At 37.3% G+C, this 20808-nt stretch overlaps 11 protein-coding genes across 11 annotated transcripts; 6 read left to right on the plus strand and 5 right to left on the minus strand.

Annotated features, from left to right (window-relative positions):
* Window positions 1-243: 243 nt before the first annotated feature.
* FDP41_008179 (uncharacterized protein) lies at window positions 244-969 on the plus strand (the record flags this gene model as incomplete). The annotated part of the gene is made up of 1 exon (XM_044712004.1): window positions 244-969. One exon carries the CDS (start codon window positions 244-246, stop codon window positions 967-969), a length of 726 nt encoding a protein of 241 aa, XP_044558188.1.
* Window positions 970-1056: 87 nt separating this feature from the next.
* FDP41_008180 (uncharacterized protein) lies at window positions 1057-2157 on the minus strand (the record flags this gene model as incomplete). Its single annotated transcript, XM_044712006.1, has 1 exon — window positions 1057-2157. One exon carries the CDS (start codon window positions 2155-2157, stop codon window positions 1057-1059), a length of 1101 nt encoding a protein of 366 aa, XP_044558189.1.
* Window positions 2158-2214: 57 nt separating this feature from the next.
* On the minus strand, window positions 2215-3515 carry FDP41_008181 (uncharacterized protein; the record flags this gene model as incomplete). Its single annotated transcript, XM_044712007.1, has 2 exons — window positions 2215-2881; window positions 3010-3515. 2 exons carry the CDS (start codon window positions 3513-3515, stop codon window positions 2215-2217), a joined length of 1173 nt encoding a protein of 390 aa, XP_044558190.1.
* Window positions 3516-3776: 261 nt separating this feature from the next.
* Window positions 3777-7625, plus strand: FDP41_008182 (uncharacterized protein; the record flags this gene model as incomplete). Its single annotated transcript, XM_044712008.1, has 1 exon — window positions 3777-7625. The coding sequence occupies one exon, from the start codon at window positions 3777-3779 to the stop codon at window positions 7623-7625; it is 3849 nt and encodes a 1282-aa protein (XP_044558191.1).
* Window positions 7626-7670: 45 nt separating this feature from the next.
* On the minus strand, window positions 7671-9284 carry FDP41_008183 (uncharacterized protein; the record flags this gene model as incomplete). Its single annotated transcript, XM_044712009.1, has 1 exon — window positions 7671-9284. The coding sequence occupies one exon, from the start codon at window positions 9282-9284 to the stop codon at window positions 7671-7673; it is 1614 nt and encodes a 537-aa protein (XP_044558192.1).
* Window positions 9285-9534: 250 nt separating this feature from the next.
* On the minus strand, window positions 9535-11145 carry FDP41_008184 (uncharacterized protein; the record flags this gene model as incomplete). The annotated part of the gene is made up of 1 exon (XM_044712010.1): window positions 9535-11145. The coding sequence occupies one exon, from the start codon at window positions 11143-11145 to the stop codon at window positions 9535-9537; it is 1611 nt and encodes a 536-aa protein (XP_044558193.1).
* A 293-nt stretch (window positions 11146-11438) lies between these two features.
* On the plus strand, window positions 11439-13073 carry FDP41_008185 (uncharacterized protein; the record flags this gene model as incomplete). Its single annotated transcript, XM_044712011.1, has 1 exon — window positions 11439-13073. One exon carries the CDS (start codon window positions 11439-11441, stop codon window positions 13071-13073), a length of 1635 nt encoding a protein of 544 aa, XP_044558194.1.
* Window positions 13074-13128: 55 nt separating this feature from the next.
* Window positions 13129-14067, plus strand: FDP41_008186 (uncharacterized protein; the record flags this gene model as incomplete). Its single annotated transcript, XM_044712012.1, has 1 exon — window positions 13129-14067. One exon carries the CDS (start codon window positions 13129-13131, stop codon window positions 14065-14067), a length of 939 nt encoding a protein of 312 aa, XP_044558195.1.
* Window positions 14068-14151: 84 nt separating this feature from the next.
* Window positions 14152-15189, minus strand: FDP41_008187 (uncharacterized protein; the record flags this gene model as incomplete). The annotated part of the gene is made up of 3 exons (XM_044712013.1): window positions 14152-14400; window positions 14461-14858; window positions 14973-15189. The coding sequence occupies 3 exons, from the start codon at window positions 15187-15189 to the stop codon at window positions 14152-14154; spliced, it is 864 nt and encodes a 287-aa protein (XP_044558196.1).
* Window positions 15190-15412: 223 nt separating this feature from the next.
* Window positions 15413-16681, plus strand: FDP41_008188 (uncharacterized protein; the record flags this gene model as incomplete). Its single annotated transcript, XM_044712014.1, has 1 exon — window positions 15413-16681. One exon carries the CDS (start codon window positions 15413-15415, stop codon window positions 16679-16681), a length of 1269 nt encoding a protein of 422 aa, XP_044558197.1.
* Window positions 16682-16963: 282 nt separating this feature from the next.
* FDP41_008189 (uncharacterized protein) lies at window positions 16964-19350 on the plus strand (the record flags this gene model as incomplete). Its single annotated transcript, XM_044712015.1, has 2 exons — window positions 16964-17057; window positions 17354-19350. 2 exons carry the CDS (start codon window positions 16964-16966, stop codon window positions 19348-19350), a joined length of 2091 nt encoding a protein of 696 aa, XP_044558198.1.
* Window positions 19351-20808: the final 1458 nt, after the last annotated feature.

Below are 20808 nucleotides of genomic sequence, written 5' to 3' on the forward strand. Positions count from 1 at the left end.
TTGTCCCAATTCACCTTCTCTTCTTTTGTACAAACATGAGTTGTTGTGGGTGCACTGGCACGAATCAGATTCCAAATTCGAACATATTGCGTTCATCGATGAACACCTTTACGGAGATCTTCCACGAATCAGCGTTCGAGTGCGCACTCTTTTTCGGGTGTTGATGCCATTTTAGGAATTCAGTAGTGAATGAAATTTCACGACCTTTCAACAACAAGCCTTATTATTATTGAAAGAAACATCATGACCCTTCCTACCACTCAAAAATTATATCGAATTTTCAAAAGAGAAGGAATTGAGAATCTTGAATTACATACTAATGAGCCTGTTCCTCAAACACTTCTTAGAAATCAAGTACTTGTTCGAATGAGAGCAGCTTCTCTCAATTTCCGTGATGTTCTTGTATCTACAGGAAAATACCCATCAAATTTCCCTTCTGATGGTTTAATTCCACTCTCGGATGGTGCCGGAGAAGTTGTTGCAGTGGGTGAAAATGTCAAGGAATTTAAAGTGGGTGAACGTGTGGCTGGAATTTTTACTCAAGATTGGATTGATGGTGAAATGAAGGAAGAATATACGGGAAATGTGTTGGGAGGATCTGCTCATGGAGTTCTCTCTCAATATCGTGTTTTTGAAAAACATTCCATTGTTAAAATTCCACAAATCTTGAGTTATGAGGAGGGTGCAACTTTACCATGTGCAGCATTGACTGCATTCCATGCCTTGTATGAAAATGGAATTAATCCTGTACGAGCAGGTCAAACTGTACTTGTTTTAGGAAAAGGTGGTGTTTCTGTGTTCGCCATTCAATTTGCAGCTGCTTCTGGTGCGACTGTCATTGTCACTTCATCCAGTGATGAAAAATTGAAGAAGGCCATTGAATTGGGTGCTCATCATATCATCAATTACAATACAACACCAAATTGGAATGAGAAGGTTAGAGAATTAACCCAAGGTAGAGGTAAGTAGTGTTTTAGTTACTATTACTGATTCTTGAATTTAACTTTTAATGCTGTCCATCAATCTCAAAGTTCATGAATCTGATATTAACTCGAGTCACAACTTGGATATTCTACTCAGTAATTCTGTTGTATGGTTTGAATTGCTGGTTGGGAGACGCTCGGACCGAGGGATAGGACTACTTTCATCTGTTTCGTATTGTGTTAAAAAGTTTCGGGCAAATCGATTCGAATATTGAGTCAAAAAATCAACAATTCTATTCTCCGTGTCGTAGTCATAATTCAGTAGTGGCAAAGACTCATGAATAATTCTAAGAAAATTAGATAAAATTCTAAGAGTTAAACCCCATAGAACAAACTTTAGCTGCGGATTCTGCAAATCCGAAATATTTTCGTCATCCAAGTCGTGAGGGTTCACAGGAATTTCAATACAAGGAAAATTGACAATTAGTTTTCTAATATTATGCTCTCCCAACATCTGCTTTAATCTTGGAAATACTAAACCCATGTGAAATGACAGAGAATTCGTAATGGTCTTATTTCCAAATTCGTCTACTTGTATTGTTTTCACTCGTTGTCGATTGTTTGGGTTAGAAATAAATAGGTCTAAAGGAACCCACCGTATTCCGCCCACTTCTGTTGGATTGATATTATATTTCACATTACTTATTACTTGATTCTCATTCGTAACAGTATAATAATTCCATAAAAATACAAAACAGCTCACTGGTAAGTTCCCTTGAGCTAAATGATCATCCACTCTTCCAATATATTTAACATTGAAACTGTCACCACTTAAATTCACACCAATTTCCTCGCATGTTTCTCTCACTGCAGTGTCATAGAGATTTTTATCGACATTTTCTTCAAACTTTCCACCTGGAAAACAAACATGCCCACTCCATACATCTCCATTTCTTTCTACTCTTTTCATAAATAACACTTCAAGTTTTTTGTTTTTCGGTTGAATTCGCAAATTTAAAGTCACTGCTGATTTTTTATGAGATAATTTGGAGAGAGGAAAAAGTAATGATTGAATAATTTTTGGTTTGTAATTTTCAAAGGAAGATAAGATGGCGAGGAGTAACGATTGATTAAGCTCATCAAGGAATTGTATGGATGTTGATATGAAATTATTATTTGATTCAGACTGAAGATGATTCGGAAGATCCGACGTCGAGGTTTGGTGGAAAGACATTTTTTTAATCTGTCATTCTATTGAAAGAGGTTCCAAGTTTAAGTGGATGAATGAATTTCACTTTTTAATCACTGGAAAGCCATCAATCGACGTGAGTTGAGGCATAATGAGCAAGAGTTTACGTTTGTATTGAGGGTCGTCATAAATTGGATTACTTCTAAAGTAAATGCTGGTGAGTTTTTTCAAAGGTGAAAGTTTCTCAATTTCTTTAAAAGTCGGTATTTGGTTATCGTTGCACCAAAATTCTTCCAAATCAGTTAAATGCGAAAGATGATCAAGAGACTTGATAAAATTATGGGCTAGATCCAATAATACAAGATTTGTCAAGTTGTCAAGGCCTTCAATTACTTCAATACCATTTTCGCTCAAATATAATTCCACCAATTGAGTGAGAGTGTCTAGACGATGAATTTTTGTAATTCTATTACTCTGTATGCTTAATCTAGTCAAATTTACAAGAGTCTCTAAGCATTTAATTTCTGTAATTTTGTTCTTGCCAAGCCATAACTCTTTGAGTGTGGTGAAATTCTCTAAATGTTTGATTTCTCGCAATCGATTAGAGCCCAATTCGAGTAACTCCAATGAAGGAAGATCTGTTTCTCCCTTTGTTGCCTCTTCTTCAATTTCTTTAATCTTATTGTTGACATAGTATAATTGTCGCAACTTGGGAAGCTTCAATCCTTTAACCATGTGACGTAACAAGTTGAAAGATAGATCTAGATGTCTGATTTTGAGAGGATTGGCATTCAGGAATTTGTTGTAACATTACGAATGAATTTAAGGATTCATTCGAGGAAGGAATGGAAATGTTTGAAATTCGGAATCGTATATTAAATGAATTGCAAAACTTACTCTAGATTTGTGAGAGAGTTTAGTTCAGATGCATCTACCCTCTTAATTTGATTGCCGTACAGATCTAAATGTTTGAGCGATTCCAAATTCTTTAATCCTTCTACTTTTGTGATTAAATTTTGTCGGAGCAACAATGTTTCCAGGTTTTTCAAATGATCAAGATTTTCAATCTTTCTCAATCTACAATTGGTTAAATCCAAGTACTGTAAATGTGCGCCAAGAGGATAACCAGCTCCGATTTGTTCATGAGGGTGATGTGCTAAATCCAACACTGGATTATCCCAATCAAATTCTAATTTTTCTCTTGGTATTGGTGCAAAAGTTTCCGGGTTTTCATGATGATGTTGGAGATTGCCCTCTTCTCCATCAGAATCAGAATCTTCATTCAAAGTAGTAGCAGTACTCGTTTCATGGATCTTGTTGTTATTGTTGTTCAGGACGAGGGTTTGTGCTTGCTCGCTGCTGGAGGCTTCTTCTTGCGTGGTTTCTCGCTGCTGGTCGCTCATCGAAATTTTTGTATGGTCTTAAAATAGACCCAAGCCATCCATTTGCCAACAAAAAATTACCACCTCATTTTTTAGAGGTGAAGGAATCCTGCACGGTTAAAAAAATTGTAACCGCTCCGAGAGTTAACGACCAACAACACATCTCAGCACCCGATTTTGTTTTTTTATTTATTGTCATCATCCACCACCACGCCCGTCGTTCTTCACGGCTTTAAATATCGCGCCATAACAAACCCTGATAAATATTTGTTCGAGAAAAAGATGGATCCATCAAAACCACTTACTCAGCAACAGCTTCACGCCTATATTAATTTGTTGAAGAAGATGAAGAGTGAAGGAAAGGATTTGAATGATCCGCAATACAAGAACCTTCATCAGTTTCTAAAGGCTCAAATGAGTAATCATAACATCCTCAAACAACAAAATCAACAAGTAGTGAATACAGTCATTCCGAATCCTGTCCAACCTCCTCTCACTTCAGCCACTGTGCAACAGTTTCAACAAGCACCACAATCATCACAAGTTCCTACTCCTCTCTTTACTCAACAACAAAAGGAACGGCTGAAAGCACAAATCTTTGCGTTCAAACACCACATTTCGAAGAGAGAGCCTCTTCCGCCATCTTTGCAACAGGCTGTTATGGGCATCAACGTTGAGAATAATTTGAAGGAGTATGAAACCACTTATTTGAACCCATCGGGAAAGACTGCTCCCCAAGTGCCTTCCACCCAACCACAACCCAACAATGTGGTTGTGCAACAACAACAACAACAACTTCCAGTTTCTCAACCACCTCGCGTTTTGCCATCAACTGTTGCTGCTAATGCGTCATTCAATGCTACCGTTACCAATCAACCAACCATTCCTGCCATGAACAATCAAGCATCAATGGGCACTAAGGTCATAGATTCCAAGATTAATCCAGATACAGCTAACCAGAGACAACAAGGCTTAGATCTTCAAACATTGTACAGAGAAAGAGAGAAGAGAATTCAACATAAGATGAAGAGAAAGTTTGAACATCTCAAATCATCATTGAATACCTTACCTCCATCTGAACAACTGAGATCTGTGATTGAAATTAAACAATTCCAGTTGCTCAAACAACAAAAAGAACTTCGAGCTGACATTATCCGACAATTAAAGACACAAGCTGCCACACCCATTGTCGACACTCATGTTGCGAGAGCTAGTCAAATGGTGACAGATCAATCATTAACAACTAAGAAGAGCAAAACCCAAAAGACAAAGGAAAAGACAACAGTCAAATCAAAGAAGTTCTTTACAGACTTAACAAACGCTAGAAAGAGAATTAAGGAATATTATAAGAACGATGTTAAAAAACCTGTTGAGAAAATCAATAAGGATCTCGTGACTTTCTTTGAAAAGAAAGCCAAACAAGAAAAGGAAAAAAAGGCAAGAGCTGAAAAGGCCAGATTGAAAGCTTTGAAAGAAAATGACGAAGAGGCTTACTTCAAATTATTAGAACAAACCAAAGAAGGAAGATTGACAGAACTACTCAAACAAACTGATGAATGTTTGAAGAGTTTAGGAGCTTCTCTCGTTTCAGGCAGAGACGGAGAACAGGAACCTGAACTTGAGTTTGATCAAGAGGAAGAAGGTGAAAAGAACATTTTCAAAAAGTTCTTGCTCAACCAAAATAATTACTACAAAGTTGCTCACAAATTGGTGGAAAAGGTTGAAAAGCAACCTTCCATTCTGGTTGGAGGAGGCTTGAAGGCATATCAATTACAAGGTCTTCAATGGCTTGTTTCTCTCTACAACAACAAAATTAATGGTATTTTGGCAGATGAAATGGGTTTGGGTAAGACCATTCAAACAATTTCACTTCTGTCCTATCTTTATGAATTCAAGAATAATAAGGGCCCTCATTTGGTCATTGTTCCATTATCTACAATTGACAACTGGGCATTAGAATTTGAAAAATGGTGTCCAACACTCAAATTGGTTCGATATGGAGGAGACAAGAATCAAAGAAAACACGTACAAAATACTTACCTTAAGACTAGAGATTTCCAAGTCCTGCTCACACAATACGAATATATTACAAGAGAAAAATCTATTCTAAAGAAGATACCATGGAACTATATCATTATGGATGAAGGTCACAGAATCAAAAACTCTGATTGTAAATTAGTGAAGGCATTAGTCGAGTACAACTCCAAATACAGAGTGCTCCTTACAGGTACACCTCTTCAAAACGATTTGAAGGAATTGTGGGCCTTGCTAAACTTTTTGTTGCCAAAGATTTTTGATAGCTCAGTCAACTTTGAAAACTGGTTCAACTCTCCTTTTGGTGGTGATAAGGCTGAAATGACAGAAGAAGAAAAACTGCTCATCATTCACAGACTTCACCAAGTGTTACGTCCTTTCCTTCTGAGAAGAGAAAAAACCGACGTGGAAGAACAACTTCCAGAAAAATCTGAAAAGATTATTTATATTGATCTATCAGCAATGCAAAAGAAGATGTACACTGATATTCAAGATAAGAACAAACTCAATGTCAACGGAAAGAGACTTAAAATGCAGTCTCTTAGCAATACAGTCATGCAGCTAAGAAAGGTTTGCAACCATCCATTCTTGTTCTTTACAGGATCAGAAGAACTAAACGCCTTGTCTGACGAAAAGTATTATGAAATGATGACTAAATGCTCTGGAAAGTTTGAACTGTTAGACCGAATCCTTCCCAAGTTTAAAAAGACTGGTCACAGAGTTTTGTTGTTCTCTCAAATGACCAGTGTATTAGATTTGATGGAAGAATTCCTCACTCAGAAAAATTATCAATACCTAAGACTTGACGGAGCTGTTAAAGCTTCCGAAAGAGGTGATTTGGTCAAGAAGTGGAATGAGAAAGACTCTCAATACTTTATTTTCCTTCTCAGCACTCGTTCAGGTGGTTTGGGACTTAACCTTCAAACCGCCGACACTGTCATCATGTTCGATTCTGACTGGAATCCTCAACAAGATTTACAAGCGATGGCAAGAGCTCACCGTATTGGTCAAACAAAATCTGTGTTAGTACTTACGTTTGTCACACGTACTCCAGTTGAAGAAAAGATTAGAGAACGTGCACAAGCAAAACGTGACGCTGAGGCTAAGGTCATCAAAGCAGGTAAATTCAATCAAAAATCTACCATCATGGAAAGAAACGAAATGCTTGAAACTCTACTCAAGAAAGCCAGCGATTTCGAAAGTGTACATGAAGCTCCTAACGATGAACAACTGAACAACATGTTGGCTAGAAATGACGATGAATTTGAAATTTTCCAAAACATGGACAAGGAACGAGAGCAAGAAGTTTTGAAACAACATGGACGTATTACAAGTCGCCTAATGACCGAAGAAGAACTCCCTGAATGGATTAAGGACAAAGAGGTTGAGGAAGGCGAAGCTGAAGAAGCAGAGTATGGTAGAGGTCGAAGATCCAGAGCTGACATTAACTATGAGGGAGGTAGTGGTGATGAAATGGAGGATGAGGAAGAAGACAATGCAGCACCAGAAGAGGAAGAAGAAGAGGATCAGGCCGAGGAAGAGGAAGAAGAGGGCACCAAGAAGAGAAAACGAAGATCTGCCAAGAAAGAAGAGTCTTCCAAAAAGAAGAAGACCACTGCAAAGAGTAATGGTAAGAAAAAGAAGGTCCAAGAAGAGGAGGAAGAAGAGGAAGATGGGGAAAACAATGAAGTAGATTCAGAAGATATCACTATTGGTTATTCGTATGACAATACCCCTTACCAACAAGTGTATGATAGCTTGGGGTCAAGTCTTCAACAACAATTGTACTCCATTTTCATGGAAATTGCCACTAAACTTGATGAGGAAGATGGCAGAGCTTTGGCATTGCCTTTCTTGGAACTACCAGACAGAAAAGATTTCCCTGACTATTATGATCTCATACAAACACCAATTTGCCTGAATGATATCGATAAGAAAATCAGAAATGGTGTTTACAAGCGCGTTGAGGACATGGAACAAGATATTCAAACATTGGTCGTAAACGCTCAAACTTACAACCAAGAAGGGTCTGCCATTTATCAAGACGCTGAAACGATTAGACAAATTTTCTTAAGCAGGAAGAGTGGTGTTCAATAAGGATCGCCATTAAATTATTATTCTTTGAAACGTTTGCTGACACAATTAAAACACTGTTTTATTCTTTTCTGGGGTTGTGACAATGTCGTGAAGCTCATCCTCTGCATTGAGCTCCCAAGTCATCTCTGCATCCGCATAGTGTTCTTTGAAACTATCCAATGTCTCTAATAGGCCTTCAGAGAACTTTGGTTTTGGGAATCCTCTGACTTTTGAGTCTTTCACTGCAGCTAAAAAGCGAGCATATCCATTCTTATTTTTCGTATTCAGGACCTTCTTGATGAGAAACGCAGACTGAACCTTCAATTCAACAAACGAAACAATTGTGACTTTGCATGCATGATCAGCGGAGCCAAATGAGTCAGAGCTCTCTGAAGAATCATCTTCTTCTGTAACAGTACTTTTTCTGCCTGTACTGATATTGCTCGAAAATGATCCAGAGTTCGAGGAACTTGAAGGATGATTTCCATCTAACGAACCAATAGATGATGAGCTAGCACTAGCACTATTTTTCAGAGAAGTGCTTTTTCTCTTCAATTCCTTTTGTTTTGTGATCTGTGTATTGAGTGGACAATCTTGAAGGAATGTTGACGATAAAATTCTAAATCGTACGTGTGACTTTCGATGTGGAACAAGCAATGACTCTGTGGACTTGAGCATCATTCCATAGGCCTGTCTTTTGGTGTCGTAAATGGCGGTGAGCGCAGCTACCGTCTCCCGAGGTTTCATAATCCAACTGAAACCTGTCAGTTGCATTTGAATATGGAGTATGGATTGAGCATACTTGTTATTTGGAGAAATTGGGTTGAAATCGACTTGGTTGACACTCTCAAGATCTAATATTTCTTTCCTCAAATGCGTATGTGCAAAGACGTTGAGAGCTTCCTCTTTCTTGCATGGAACAATGAAGATTTGTTTCATCAATTTTCTTGTCATTTGCTCTTCACACTCTATTTGATCGTTGAGACAAAATTCTTTTTTAGAGAGATAACAGGCTCTTCTTCCATCCTCTCCTACCTTTACTTCGTCCCATACCTCCAAATCCTCATTAAAACTCATAAATGAAAAGAATTGAATGTCTCTGTCACATATTGGACCATCAAACTTGGGAATAAAGTCCATATATTTGTTGTTTTTTTTGGTGGCAATCATTGAAATGAAAGAAATGTCTTTGTGTTTGAGAAAGTTTTTGAATTGTTGAGATACGGTAAACCTAGGATAATTGTCGTTTTTCAAATTGTAAAAGATGGAAGATTGGATCTCATCAAAAATGGTTTCTGGCACTAGAACTGACTTTTCGTTTTGCAGTTGACCTGAGTTTTCAAAGCTTTTCACTGCATTTTGTCTGAACTGAGCGGAAATGTTAATTTCGTGTGGACTGTATGGTAAAATATAGTTCTTGAAGATAGCGATGGCTTTCTTTGCTTTGTTTTCTTCAAATTTCAACCGTTTGTATTCTTCAACATCTTCATAAAAGAGAAACGGTTCTTCATTGTGTTCTTTTTTCAAGTATTGTCTGAATTCTTCTTTGGCTTCGGGAACATCAAAGATGGCTTCAAATGGAAACTCGTATAATTGATAGATTTGGTCAATATCGATGGAATGATTCTTTCTATGATGATGATGTCCGTGATGGAAATGATGATGAGGCTGATGATTCATTTTTTTGTGTTGGTGGACTATCCTGCTCAACCGTTTTCTCTTTCCAAAAGCACCAAATCAAAATGACACAACACACCTTCTCGCGAGCAAACAAAATACTATCACCGCTTATCCTTTTTATTTTTGTCCTCTATTTGCAAAATCCGTATGCACACGCAGTGAGCACAATTCCTAAATTCCGTTTCCAAGCATGATAGCGGAGAGAGAGAACCCATTAACCACGTTCAAGAGCTCTCATTTGGTTTTCTCATTAGTGTTGGTTGTTGTTATTGTTGTTGTTGGTTGAAGAAACAATTTCATGAAGGGTTCCGTCTTCTTCATCCTCTAATTCCCATGTCATTTCAGCATTGGGATCATTTGATAAATAATACTCCTTAAACGCATCCAAAGTATCTAAAACTCCCTCACTAAATTTGGCACGAGGAAATGCCATGGCTCGACTCTCTTTGATTGTATTCAATAACCGATTGTAGATGATCTTATTCTTGGTCTTGAATATTTTCTTTTTAACCGTCTCGGAAGGAATTTTGAAATCCAAAAAGGAGGTGAATGAAATGAGGCAAGCATGTTCTGCTGAGCCAAAGGAAGATTCGGATGGGCTCATCGTCTGATCCTCGGAGGCATCTTCTTCACTGTGTCGAGAAACTCTTTCAGAGAGTGTAGTCACGACACCTGTCAGAGAGAATGATGACTGTGAAGAACTTTTCTTGTGCGAGTTCAATGATTTCTTTAGAGAGGGAGAGGATTCGCTTTGTTTTTTAAGGATCTTGTGACTAGTAATTTTGGCACTCACTGGACAATCACTGAAGAACGCGGAGGTCAAGACTCGAACTCTCACGTGAGATTTTCGGATAGGCACGATCATTGTTTCAGTAGATTTCATAATAAATCCATAGCTCTCTCTCTTTGTATCATAGACACAAGTGACTGCTGCAACTGCCTCTCGTGGTTTCATGATCCAACTAAAACCTTTCACTGGCATTTGCGTGTGGAGAATGGTTTGAGCATACTTGTTATTCTTTGAAATGGGAATGTAATCGACCTGATTAATACTTTCAATGTCTAAAATTTCTTTTCTTAAATGGGTATGAGAAAATACATTAAAAGCCTCTTCTTTGGTACATGGAAGTATAAACTTCATTTTCATGATTTTTCCACTCATGTTTTCCGATTGTCCTAATTGATCATTGAAATAAAATTCCTTTTTCGATTGATAGCATGCAGCACGAGCATCTTTAGAAACTGAAATTTCATCCCAAACTTCCAAATCATCATTAAAACACATAAATGAAAAGAATTGAATATCTCTATCACAAATAAGTCCTTCAAGTTTGGGTACATATTTCATATAAGTAGTGTTCTTCTTGATGGCAATCAAAGATACAAATGCAATGTCTTTTTGTTTGAGAAAGTTTTTGAATTGTTGAGAAACAGTGAATCTAGGATAATTATCGTTTTTCAAATTGTAAAAGATGGCAAGTTGGATTTCATCGAATACATTCTCTGGAACAAGCATGGATTTATCGTTTTGCAGTTGAGCGGACTGTTCAAAGGCTTTGATCGCATTTTGTCTGTGCTGAGCGGAAATGTTCACTTCATGAGGACTGTTGGGCAATAAATAGTTCTTGAAGATAGCGATGGCTTTCTTTGCTTTGTTTTCTTCAAATTTCAACCGTTTGTATTCTTCAACATCTTCATAAAAGAGAAACGGTTCTTCATTGTGTTCTTTTTTCAAGTATTGTCTGAATTCTTCTTTGGCTTCGGGAACATCAAAGATGGCTTCAAATGGAAACTCGTATAATTGATAGATTTGGTCAATATTTACACTCTGAGTTTTGTGAAGATGATGATGAAGTAGCATTGATGCGAGTGATGATGATTATGAAGGTGAGAGATGGTCAGTTGTCAATTTTTTGACAGATCAGCAATTAACAGAGAGAAGGATAATTGGGAAGGGATAATTTTTTTGTGTGTTGTTGATAGATGGTGTGACGGAAACAAGTGCAATGAAGCAGCAACACAAACCTGCACAACTACGGGTCTGAATTGAGGTTCAATTCTGTGACGAGAATTCATACTAATTAAAACTAAAATTCTCTCCCTCACAATCCAATAAAAAACTGATAAAGAAAATGAAATTTTAAATTAAAAAAAATGTCTTCATTATCAAGAGAGGCTCAAAGAAGTATTTACGAAGGCTTGGAATCAACGGATAACATCTTCTCGTATATTCTTGCATTACCACCTTCTGAGTTGGACGCATTGTATGATCATACTTGGACATGTAAAGCTGTGTTTAGATTTCTTTCCGATATCGCAAAGCAATATGTGATGAGAATGTTGTTTTGCGCAGAAATACCTCGCAAGCAAATACAACTAGATGTACCAAAAAAATTAACTAATTTATCAGGATATTTAGATAGTAGTACAGGATCAAAGAAAAATCAAGAACAAGATCAAAAAGCACTCTTAAAGCAAATTCAAGATGCTCACGAAAACGCTTTAGCTCAATTGATAACATATAGAATTATTAGCCTTGTTTATAGCGAAACGCACAAGGAAGAGTTTTTTGTTATGAATAGTCATTTCCAACAAACATTTAGGAAATTAGTCAGTAGTACTACTCATAACTTGGTACCTACAAGTTCTCATAGCCATCATCATCATCGAAAGAACCGAGAGTCATCAAAGGAAAACACAGATCACATAACTGACGAGGGTGATCACAACGATGCTGAATCGGAGTTGGAGCCAAAGAAGAAGAAACGAAAAAAACATAAGCCTAAAGACTTAGACCCCGAGTTTCTTCAAGAGTACTCAAAGAGAAAATGGGAGAACGTTCTATTATATCTTGTTGGAACTGCAGTTGAAACAGAGCAATCCTTTTCAGAAAATGTTAAAGAATTGCTCAAATGCTCCCAACTTATCAAAAGATCACAATCAGTTAAAATCACAAATGAAGGATTCCAATTTTTGCTTCAAGAAACCAAAGTTCAGGTTTGGAAGCTATTGAAACAATATTTAGAAACAGCACATGGAAGAAATCAAAGCAAAACTGAAATCCTTAACTTTATTTTTGAATTGGGATTTTTAGAAATTGGAAAAGAATATAGTAGCAAGGATTTAACACCAACTCAAAAAAGCGTGCTCGTAGACTTTAATGACCTGGGCATAATCTATCTTCCAAGAGACAAGAAGACGAGAATTAAGGATAAATATTATTTCCCAACTCCATTGGCCAAGAACTTGACAGTGTCCGTTTCAACAAGTTATGATTCTGTAACTTCTTTTGGAGTTTCAAATAAGGAAACGGGAAGTGGTTACATTATTGTAGAAACTAATTACAGAGTCTATGCCTACACAAACTCCCCTCTGCAAATCGCTCTCCTTTCATTATTCATTTTTCCAGAATATCGTCTACCAAATCTGATAGTTGGTCTAATCACTAGAGCTACCATTAGAGAAGCCCTCAAGAATGGAATTACTGCTCACCAAATTTTACAATTTTTAAGGTTGAATGCTCATCCAATTATGAGACAGAAAAAACCAGTTATTCCCGACACTGTTTCGGATCAAATTATTTTATGGGAAAAGGAGAGAAATAGATTGAAAAAGACACAAAGTGTAGTTTATGACAAGTTTACCAGTATCAAAGATTTGGAAAATACTATTGAATATGCAAAGAGTATTGGTGCATTGCTGTGGAGCAGTACTGAGCAAATGATGCTTATTTGCAGAAGGGATAAGCATGAATTGATGAAAAGGTTCATCTCCGCTCACACCCATTAAAGTTTTCTTAGCAATGACCACCCTCACAGCCAACAAAATTTGAAGTTCAAAAAAAATGATCACCAACCCAACAACCTCCACATCAGAATCGGAGCAACAAAACGTTTGGGCATCCATGGACGATGCTCCAGAAGAAAGCACGAATAATACCTCTACAGAACAACAATTTCAAAATGCCAAGACAGGCAAAATTAAACGAAGGCTTTATGCTCTCAAAAAGACAAGAAACGAACCCTATGATACATCCATGACCGAAGCCTCATCATCGGCCTCTGCTCCATCAAGCAATTTTGAAGAGGAGGAAAATTCGAATGTGGCAGACTCGTCCAATCAAACCGAAGAACAAGGCACATCATCATCACGAAAGAAAAAGCATCATCATCACCATAAATCCACTCCAGCTCAAAAAAGCAATTATGTTGCTGTCCGTATCGCTAGTAACCGTTTCACTGCTCTCAAAACTGAATGGGAGTCCATATATACACCAATTGTTGAGAAGTTACATTTACAAGTGAGAGTGAATACTAAGCAACAAAAGGTTGAAATCCGAATTCCACCAAAGAAAGAGACAATGACAACGGAAGAAGACGACACAGAAGAAAGTGAATCCTTGAAAAACTTGACAAAGGCCAGAGATTTTGTTCAGGCCTTTATGATTGGCTTTGCTGTAGAGGATGCCTTAGCTCTCTTACGGTTAGATGACATTTATATTGAATCATTTGATGTAAAAGACGTGAAACGTTCATTACAGGGAGACCATTTGAGCAGAGCAATTGCACGTATTGCCGGAAAAGGAGGAGCAGTGAAATTTACAATTGAAAATGCCACAAAAACTCGTATTGTTGTAGCTGACGCTCGTATTCACGTGATGGGCTCATTTGCAAATATTCAACTTGCTAGAAGTGCAATTGTTGACTTGATTTTAGGTTCTCCTCCTGGAGTTGTTTACAATCGTCTGAGAGTAGTAAGCCAACGACTGAAGGAACAGTTTTAAAACATGAAAGAGCAATGTGTTGTGACAAGAAATTAAATAATATTTTCATTTGAAACAACGTATTTAAACATCATCATTGTTCGCCTATTTTTTGGCCTTCTTATTTGAAGATTCAGCAACCTCTTCATCCTCTACTGAGCTTGAGGAACTTGGGGCCTCCTTTCTCTTCTTTTCAGTTCCTAACCAGTCGATTTCTTCATGGTCAAGCTTTTTGAGTGCTTCATTCACTTTTGTAAAGGTTTGAACATCATTGAAACTCTCTACTGCAGGATGGTTTGCTTCTACAAACTCCACTTTTTTGGTCTCTTTTTTAGCAACCTTATTAATCATGGACTTGTGACAAGAAGAGTTTACATTAATTGGTTCAATAATAATTATAATTCGAAAACCAACCTTTAACTTTTTAGCATTACCTCCCCATAACACAAACACAATACCCTTAGTAGATTCTTTTAAGAGTGTTTCAACAATTCCCTCAACAATAGGTGCCCAGAATTTGGTGTGTTTGTTGAGCTCAGATTTGTCAGTACCGCTAAATGTCAAAGCAGTATTGAGCCACAACACGTTTTGTTTCATGGTATATTCAAACCAATCAGGTGGATCCATTAACTTGAGTTTGGCAATTTGTTTTCTCATAGTTTCCACTTTATCACTCGATTTTAGATGTCCAGAGCTAATTAAAACATTCTTGATGATATTTCTGAAACTTGGAGACATGGCATCGGTCCACTTTTTAATTTGACCATCATTAAAAGCAATACCAATAGCACTTTCTTCTCTTGGATATGGATCTGCAGAACACATCACAAAAGATATCATGCAAGAACATGTTTAATTATTTTAAATTAAACATCAATAAATAATTAATAATTTAAATTAAATTGGCATGTTCCTCCAACACATACCTTGTCCGAATATGACAACTTTACATTCCGAAACAGAACTCATCTCGTTGAGTGCTCGAAATGTATTTTCCAGTTTGGGAATTATATTGGAGTCTCTTTTCTTACCAAGAAATTTTTCAACATCGGGTTGTTTTTTGATAATACCAGGCAAAGTGGTCGACCTCCATGATTCATTCAACAATAATTCCATGTCCACATTTGATGATGAAGCAGACATTTTTTTGATGATGGTTTTTGGGAAGAAATTCCTCTTATTGTTGGAAAACAAAGGAACTGTTGAACACGGTGAATAAAGTAAAAACGAAGAAGCCAAACAAGTCTTCAACAACCACTCCCTTGATCGTTTCATTTGATTGCATTTGGGAATTCTCCAAACATAAGCTCCGTTGTTTGTGAAGAACAATAACGAAAACACCCTCTTCCATACTCCACTGGAAAAAATGCCTCTATTGCTCGAACACCGTTCTGCCATCCCATCTTCCCTCTACAAGCTGCTGATCGGAAGTGGTATCAATAGTGTGGAAGAAGTTGTGTTTTCAAACATTGGAAATTTATTAAAAAAGATTTCTCGATTTTATGCATCAGTGATGTATGAGAGAAGTCATGAAGAAATCTCATCGGAACAACCACATAATCAGCATCAAATTGTGGAACAGCCATCAACGGAACTGACGAGACAAGAAATTGTGATGGTAGAAGATGTTGATGAAAATCAAGAAAAAACTACCAACTCGGATTTATCCAACATTAAGTTTGATCCAACAGTTGTTAAAAAGCAACTTTATATTTTACAAGAATATTTCATCAGTAGATATGCCCCAAAATCTGTGAGCGTTGAACAAATGCTATTGAATAATGAGAAGACTCAAATTCAGCCTCTCAATACAGGAAGCGGTACTCTAGATATGCTTCTTGGTTCTGGAATACATATTGGAGAGTTGACAGAAATATTGGGCTATCAATCAAGTGGAAAGACAAGTTTATGCATGACAGTCGCTCTCAACAGCATTATTGAGAAAAACTCAAATACTGTTCTTTGGATTAGTTCAAACTCCTCTTTTAATGCTAGAGATTTTGCAAAACTTTACGAGGCTAAAAGCACTCTTTATAGAGAGCAAATAAGACAATCTCAACTAGAATCTCAGACTTCAAACTCTGGAGATGGAAATGATATATGCTCTCTCTGTGAAACATTGTACAAAATTAGAGTTCTTGATATAATGTCAGCTCTTGAGTTAAAAAGCATGTTACTGGAACTTGTGAACATAATTGAAAGTGGACAAGATGCATTCTACAACACTCTCAGACTTGTGGTCATTGACAGTTTGGCAGTCATACTCTCGCAGCTATTTCCTACAAGGGTCAACTCAAAAGTTTCCGAAAAAGAAGATTGTAGTTTTGATGAGCTAATTCGGCTAATGAAGAAAATTGCCAGAAAATACCATATTGCGTTTCTGTACACTAACTATACCATCAATGAAATGGACGATAGAACAACGCTCGGAGAGTCATGTAAATATTTTTCACACGTTCGTCTATTGTGTAAGCGCCTCGAGAAACAGCCTATCAACGAAGAAGGAACTTTCTTTGAGGCCAAGCTTATCAAATCACCGAGAAGATCCTTAACTCATCCAAGAGTTTTCTTCCAAGTAATGAGTCTAGGAGTTGTAGATGTCATTGACATGAATATGTTGCCTTTATTCCGTTGAAACAATTAAATTGGTCCGCTTCAACAAAATGATTGCTTTTTGATTGAAAGAAAAAATTGCGAGAACAACAACAGATTATTAAATCTCTTGTTCTCTTGCACAGACCGGTCTTTGATTTTATTCCTAATTGAAGCTATTTAGTATTTCGCTCTCTCCGTGGCCATCATCACGATTTTGAAAAATATTGTTCTCTAATCGTAACAAAAATTGCTAAAAGGAGCTAACCACGCATACAACACCAGCAACCTTCAACCACTCTATTATTGTTACCAAAGATTCATCATGCTCAACATTGAAATGCAGAATTATTTTAAAAAATTGGTTAAAAAAAATATTCAATTCCCATCCAATACATTTCATTTTACTCTTTCAAAAGGTATGTCCTCAACCTCGTTGAATTTTGAGCCATTTAAAATTTTGATTCTTTTAATAATTTTGGGATACAACCATCGTGATGATGATACCTTAACTTGTTGACTTATCTTCAACATGGCGAAAACGTATATTTCAAAATATGACCCATATCCATCATGGCGCCGTTCATCATGTTGTTGTTGTACGACCTCTATTTGCTATTCTTGGTTCATCATGTTGTTGTTATCCATTAATCCATCATCTTGAACATTGTATCCGATTGAACCACATTATCCGTGATGCGCAAACATATTGAAGGAGTCTATATTTTGAACAGTATAAAACCAAATCAATATACTTTTTTCAATTACTCAACCGACAAGAAAATGTCCAAATACGTCCCTCCTCATTTGAGACAAAAGATGCTCCAGGAAGCGGAGGCTACTCATTCCAAGCCTTCATCTAACGGCACTGAATCATCAGCCTCCAATGGACACTCACAAAGACCATCATTCTCATCCCACAGCAACGGAACAACAAGAACTATCAGCGCTTCATCATCTCATTCTAATGGCTATTCCTCACAAACTCAAAGAAGACCATTCAACAATAGTAACGGTACCAACGGTGATAGCAAACCAGCTTTCAATAGTAGAGTAGCTGTTGATTGGACTAAAGATGATGGTGAAAGTCAAGATTACTCATCTTCATCATACAGAAGACATGACCGACACTCAACACGCGATGATAGAAAGCCTTTGTTCGAACGTAAAGATGTCTACACCAGAGAAGACACTGAAACCGAAGAGCTTTTTAAACAGAAAAACACCGGAATTAACTTTGATGCCTATGAAGACATTCCAGTCAAAGTCACCGGCAAGGATATCGTTCCTCCAATTCAAACCTTCAAGGAAGCCAACTTTCCTCTTAAATTGGTTCAAAACATTGAGAAGGCTGGCTTCGGAAAACCAACTCCTGTACAAAAGCATAGTATCCCTATTGTAATGGCAGGTAGAGATTTGATGTCTTGTGCACAAACAGGTTCTGGTAAAACTTGCGCTTTCCTTTTCCCAATCATTTCAAACTTGTTAGGACAACAACCATATGAAACCGTCACTCAACACCCTGAACTCATGGATCAAGTTATGACTTATCCATGTGTTTTGATTTTGGCTCCAACTCGTGAATTGTCAACCCAAATCTATGACGAAGCTAGAAAATTCACTTATCGTACTGGAAGAAGAACTGTTGTAGCTTATGGTGGTGCTGCTATCCAATATCAACTTAAACAATTAGAAAGAGGTTGTGACATTCTTGTTGCAACTCCAGGTAGATTGGTTGACCTTATTGACAGAGGATCAGTTTCTCTTTCCAAGATCCAATACTTGGTTTTGGATGAAGCAGACAGAATGTTAGATATGGGGTTCGAGCCTCAAATTCGTTATATCGTAGAAAAAACTGGTATGCCACCAGCAGGTGATAGAATTACTCTTATGTTCAGTGCTACTTTCCCAAAGAACATTCAAATCTTGGCAAAGGATTTCTTGCATGACTACTTGTACCTGACCGTTGGTAGAGTTGGTAGTACTCATGAGAATATTTTACAAAAATTTGTTTATTGCAAGGATGAAGAAAAGCGTGAATTGTTACTAGAAACAATTGCTTCTGTAGAGACTCTTACTCTTGTCTTTGTGAAGACAAAGAAGGAAGCAAGCATTTTGGAATACTACTTAATGAAGAGTGGTTTCAAATCATCTTCAATTCATGGTGACAAGTCACAAAGAGAAAGAGAAACAGCTCTTGATAACTTTAGAAGAGGAGTCACCCCAATTTTGGTTGCAACTGATGTTGCCAGTAGAGGTTTGGATATCAGCGATGTTGGTCACGTCATCAATTATGACCTTCCAGAAAATATTGAAGATTATGTTCACCGTATTGGTAGAACTGGTCGTGCAGGTAATACTGGTATCAGTACTTCTTTCTATACTGATAAGAACAATCAAATTGCAGACGATCTTATCACACTTTTACAAGAAGCCAAACAAGAAGTTCCTTCATTCATTATGGAAGGAAGAGATAGGCTTAGATATTCAAAGATGGGAAAGTCTGGTTTTGGTAACCGAGGCGGTGGCAGCTTCTTTGGCAACAGCAGAGGTGGCGGTTTTGGAAGCAGAGGTAGAGGTAATACCAGAGGTGGTTTTGGAAACTCTAGTAGAGGTAGCGGATTTGGTGGTGGTAGCAGAGGTTTCTTTGGATCTTCTGATTCAAGAAGAAACTACCAATCCAATGATGATTTTGGAGATGACTACGAATAAGCCTGCACTTTTAAAAGTGTAGATGCTAAATTTGTTGGTGAGAGGGTAAAACGCTAAAACATTCATTAGGCTACATGTCAATGCGTCACAAAAGAATCTTAGTAGCAAAAAGGTGTTGGTGGATACCAAAAACATCAACTAGGATGTTCGAGATGACATTTCATAACTTGAAACGATGTCATCTTCTTTTAGCTTATTCACCTCACAATTTTGAAATTTTCCTTTTAATCGACGATACATTGATGTGTATCATCAGTTCGTGTATCATTATTTATTCGAGACTCTCTTGTCAATAAATTATTACTTGACAATTCCTTCTTTTGCACAATCTCGAAAAAGGTCTGACCCTACAATTTTGACCAGGTTGTTCATGTCTTTTGTTGCAGTGACAATAATGATAATAATCAATAAAAAAGGAACAAGCTTCAATTGGGTGAAGACTCACACAACTCTTAACGCTTGGTTGTTTAATTCAAGAATACCGACGTCGATCTTGTCCGATCATTTTTGGACAATTACCCAAAACTGGTTTGTGTTCTTGTAAAATAGTCAATTTGGTTAATAACTTCTTAGGAATGTGAGCCCTCCTAGCTCAGTCGGTAGAGCGTTGGACTTTTAATCCAACGGTCGTGGGTTCGAGCCCCACGGAGGGCGAAAGAATTTTTTGTTCGGCCGCTCTCGAAATGAAAATGTTACCTGAAATCATTTTGTGCTAAGCCATCTCTTCTCTTTGTTTAGCTTGTGACAGGTGGAGATGGATAGAGCTCTTTGGCTTGGCGAGAACACCCCAACCTTTCTCAAGAGAAACTGAACTACAATTGGCAACAATAAAAATGACCGACTCTGCCATTACGAATGTTCTTGTGCCCTCTCGTTTTTTGATAACCCTTGGATTCATCATCTCAACCATCTTGGTGTTGTATGAGAGACAAAGAAATATTGAAAAAGCCGTTTATTCTTCAAACAAAACGTACCTTACAGAAACGCAATTTGTATCCGACATTAAATCTCTTTCCGATTCGTAAGTTTGTAGAGAGAAGATTAATAACATCTCACGGAAGGATGACTCGGAAACATGCAGCACCATAGCATGTTGTAGTTTGACTTTATTTATTCTTTTGATCCAAATGATTACGTTAGTGTTTGGATGTACCTTCTTTGAGGAAACCATTTCAACCATTGAAATTATTTTCAACATTGCTGGAGGATTGCTTTATTCCTTCTACATTATTTATACATGGCACCCTTCTAATCTCTGGTACATTTTCTTTGGATGTTGTGTCATTCCATTCTTAATAGAATTGAGAAATTTGTTAAAGATTTTCTGGTGGAAAGAAAAGGAGTATTAAGGCACCTGCGTTGAATGGCAATGTTTTATTTCGAAAAACAAAAATGACGAATTTGAGAACTCGGAAAGCATCGATTTCGACGAGCAAGCAATCAAGGATACAAACGATC

This window comes from Naegleria fowleri (genome assembly GCF_008403515.1).
Source record: "Naegleria fowleri strain ATCC 30894 chromosome Unknown tig60, whole genome shotgun sequence".
NCBI classification, from domain to species: Eukaryota; Heterolobosea; class Eutetramitea; order Acrasida; family Naegleriidae; genus Naegleria; species Naegleria fowleri.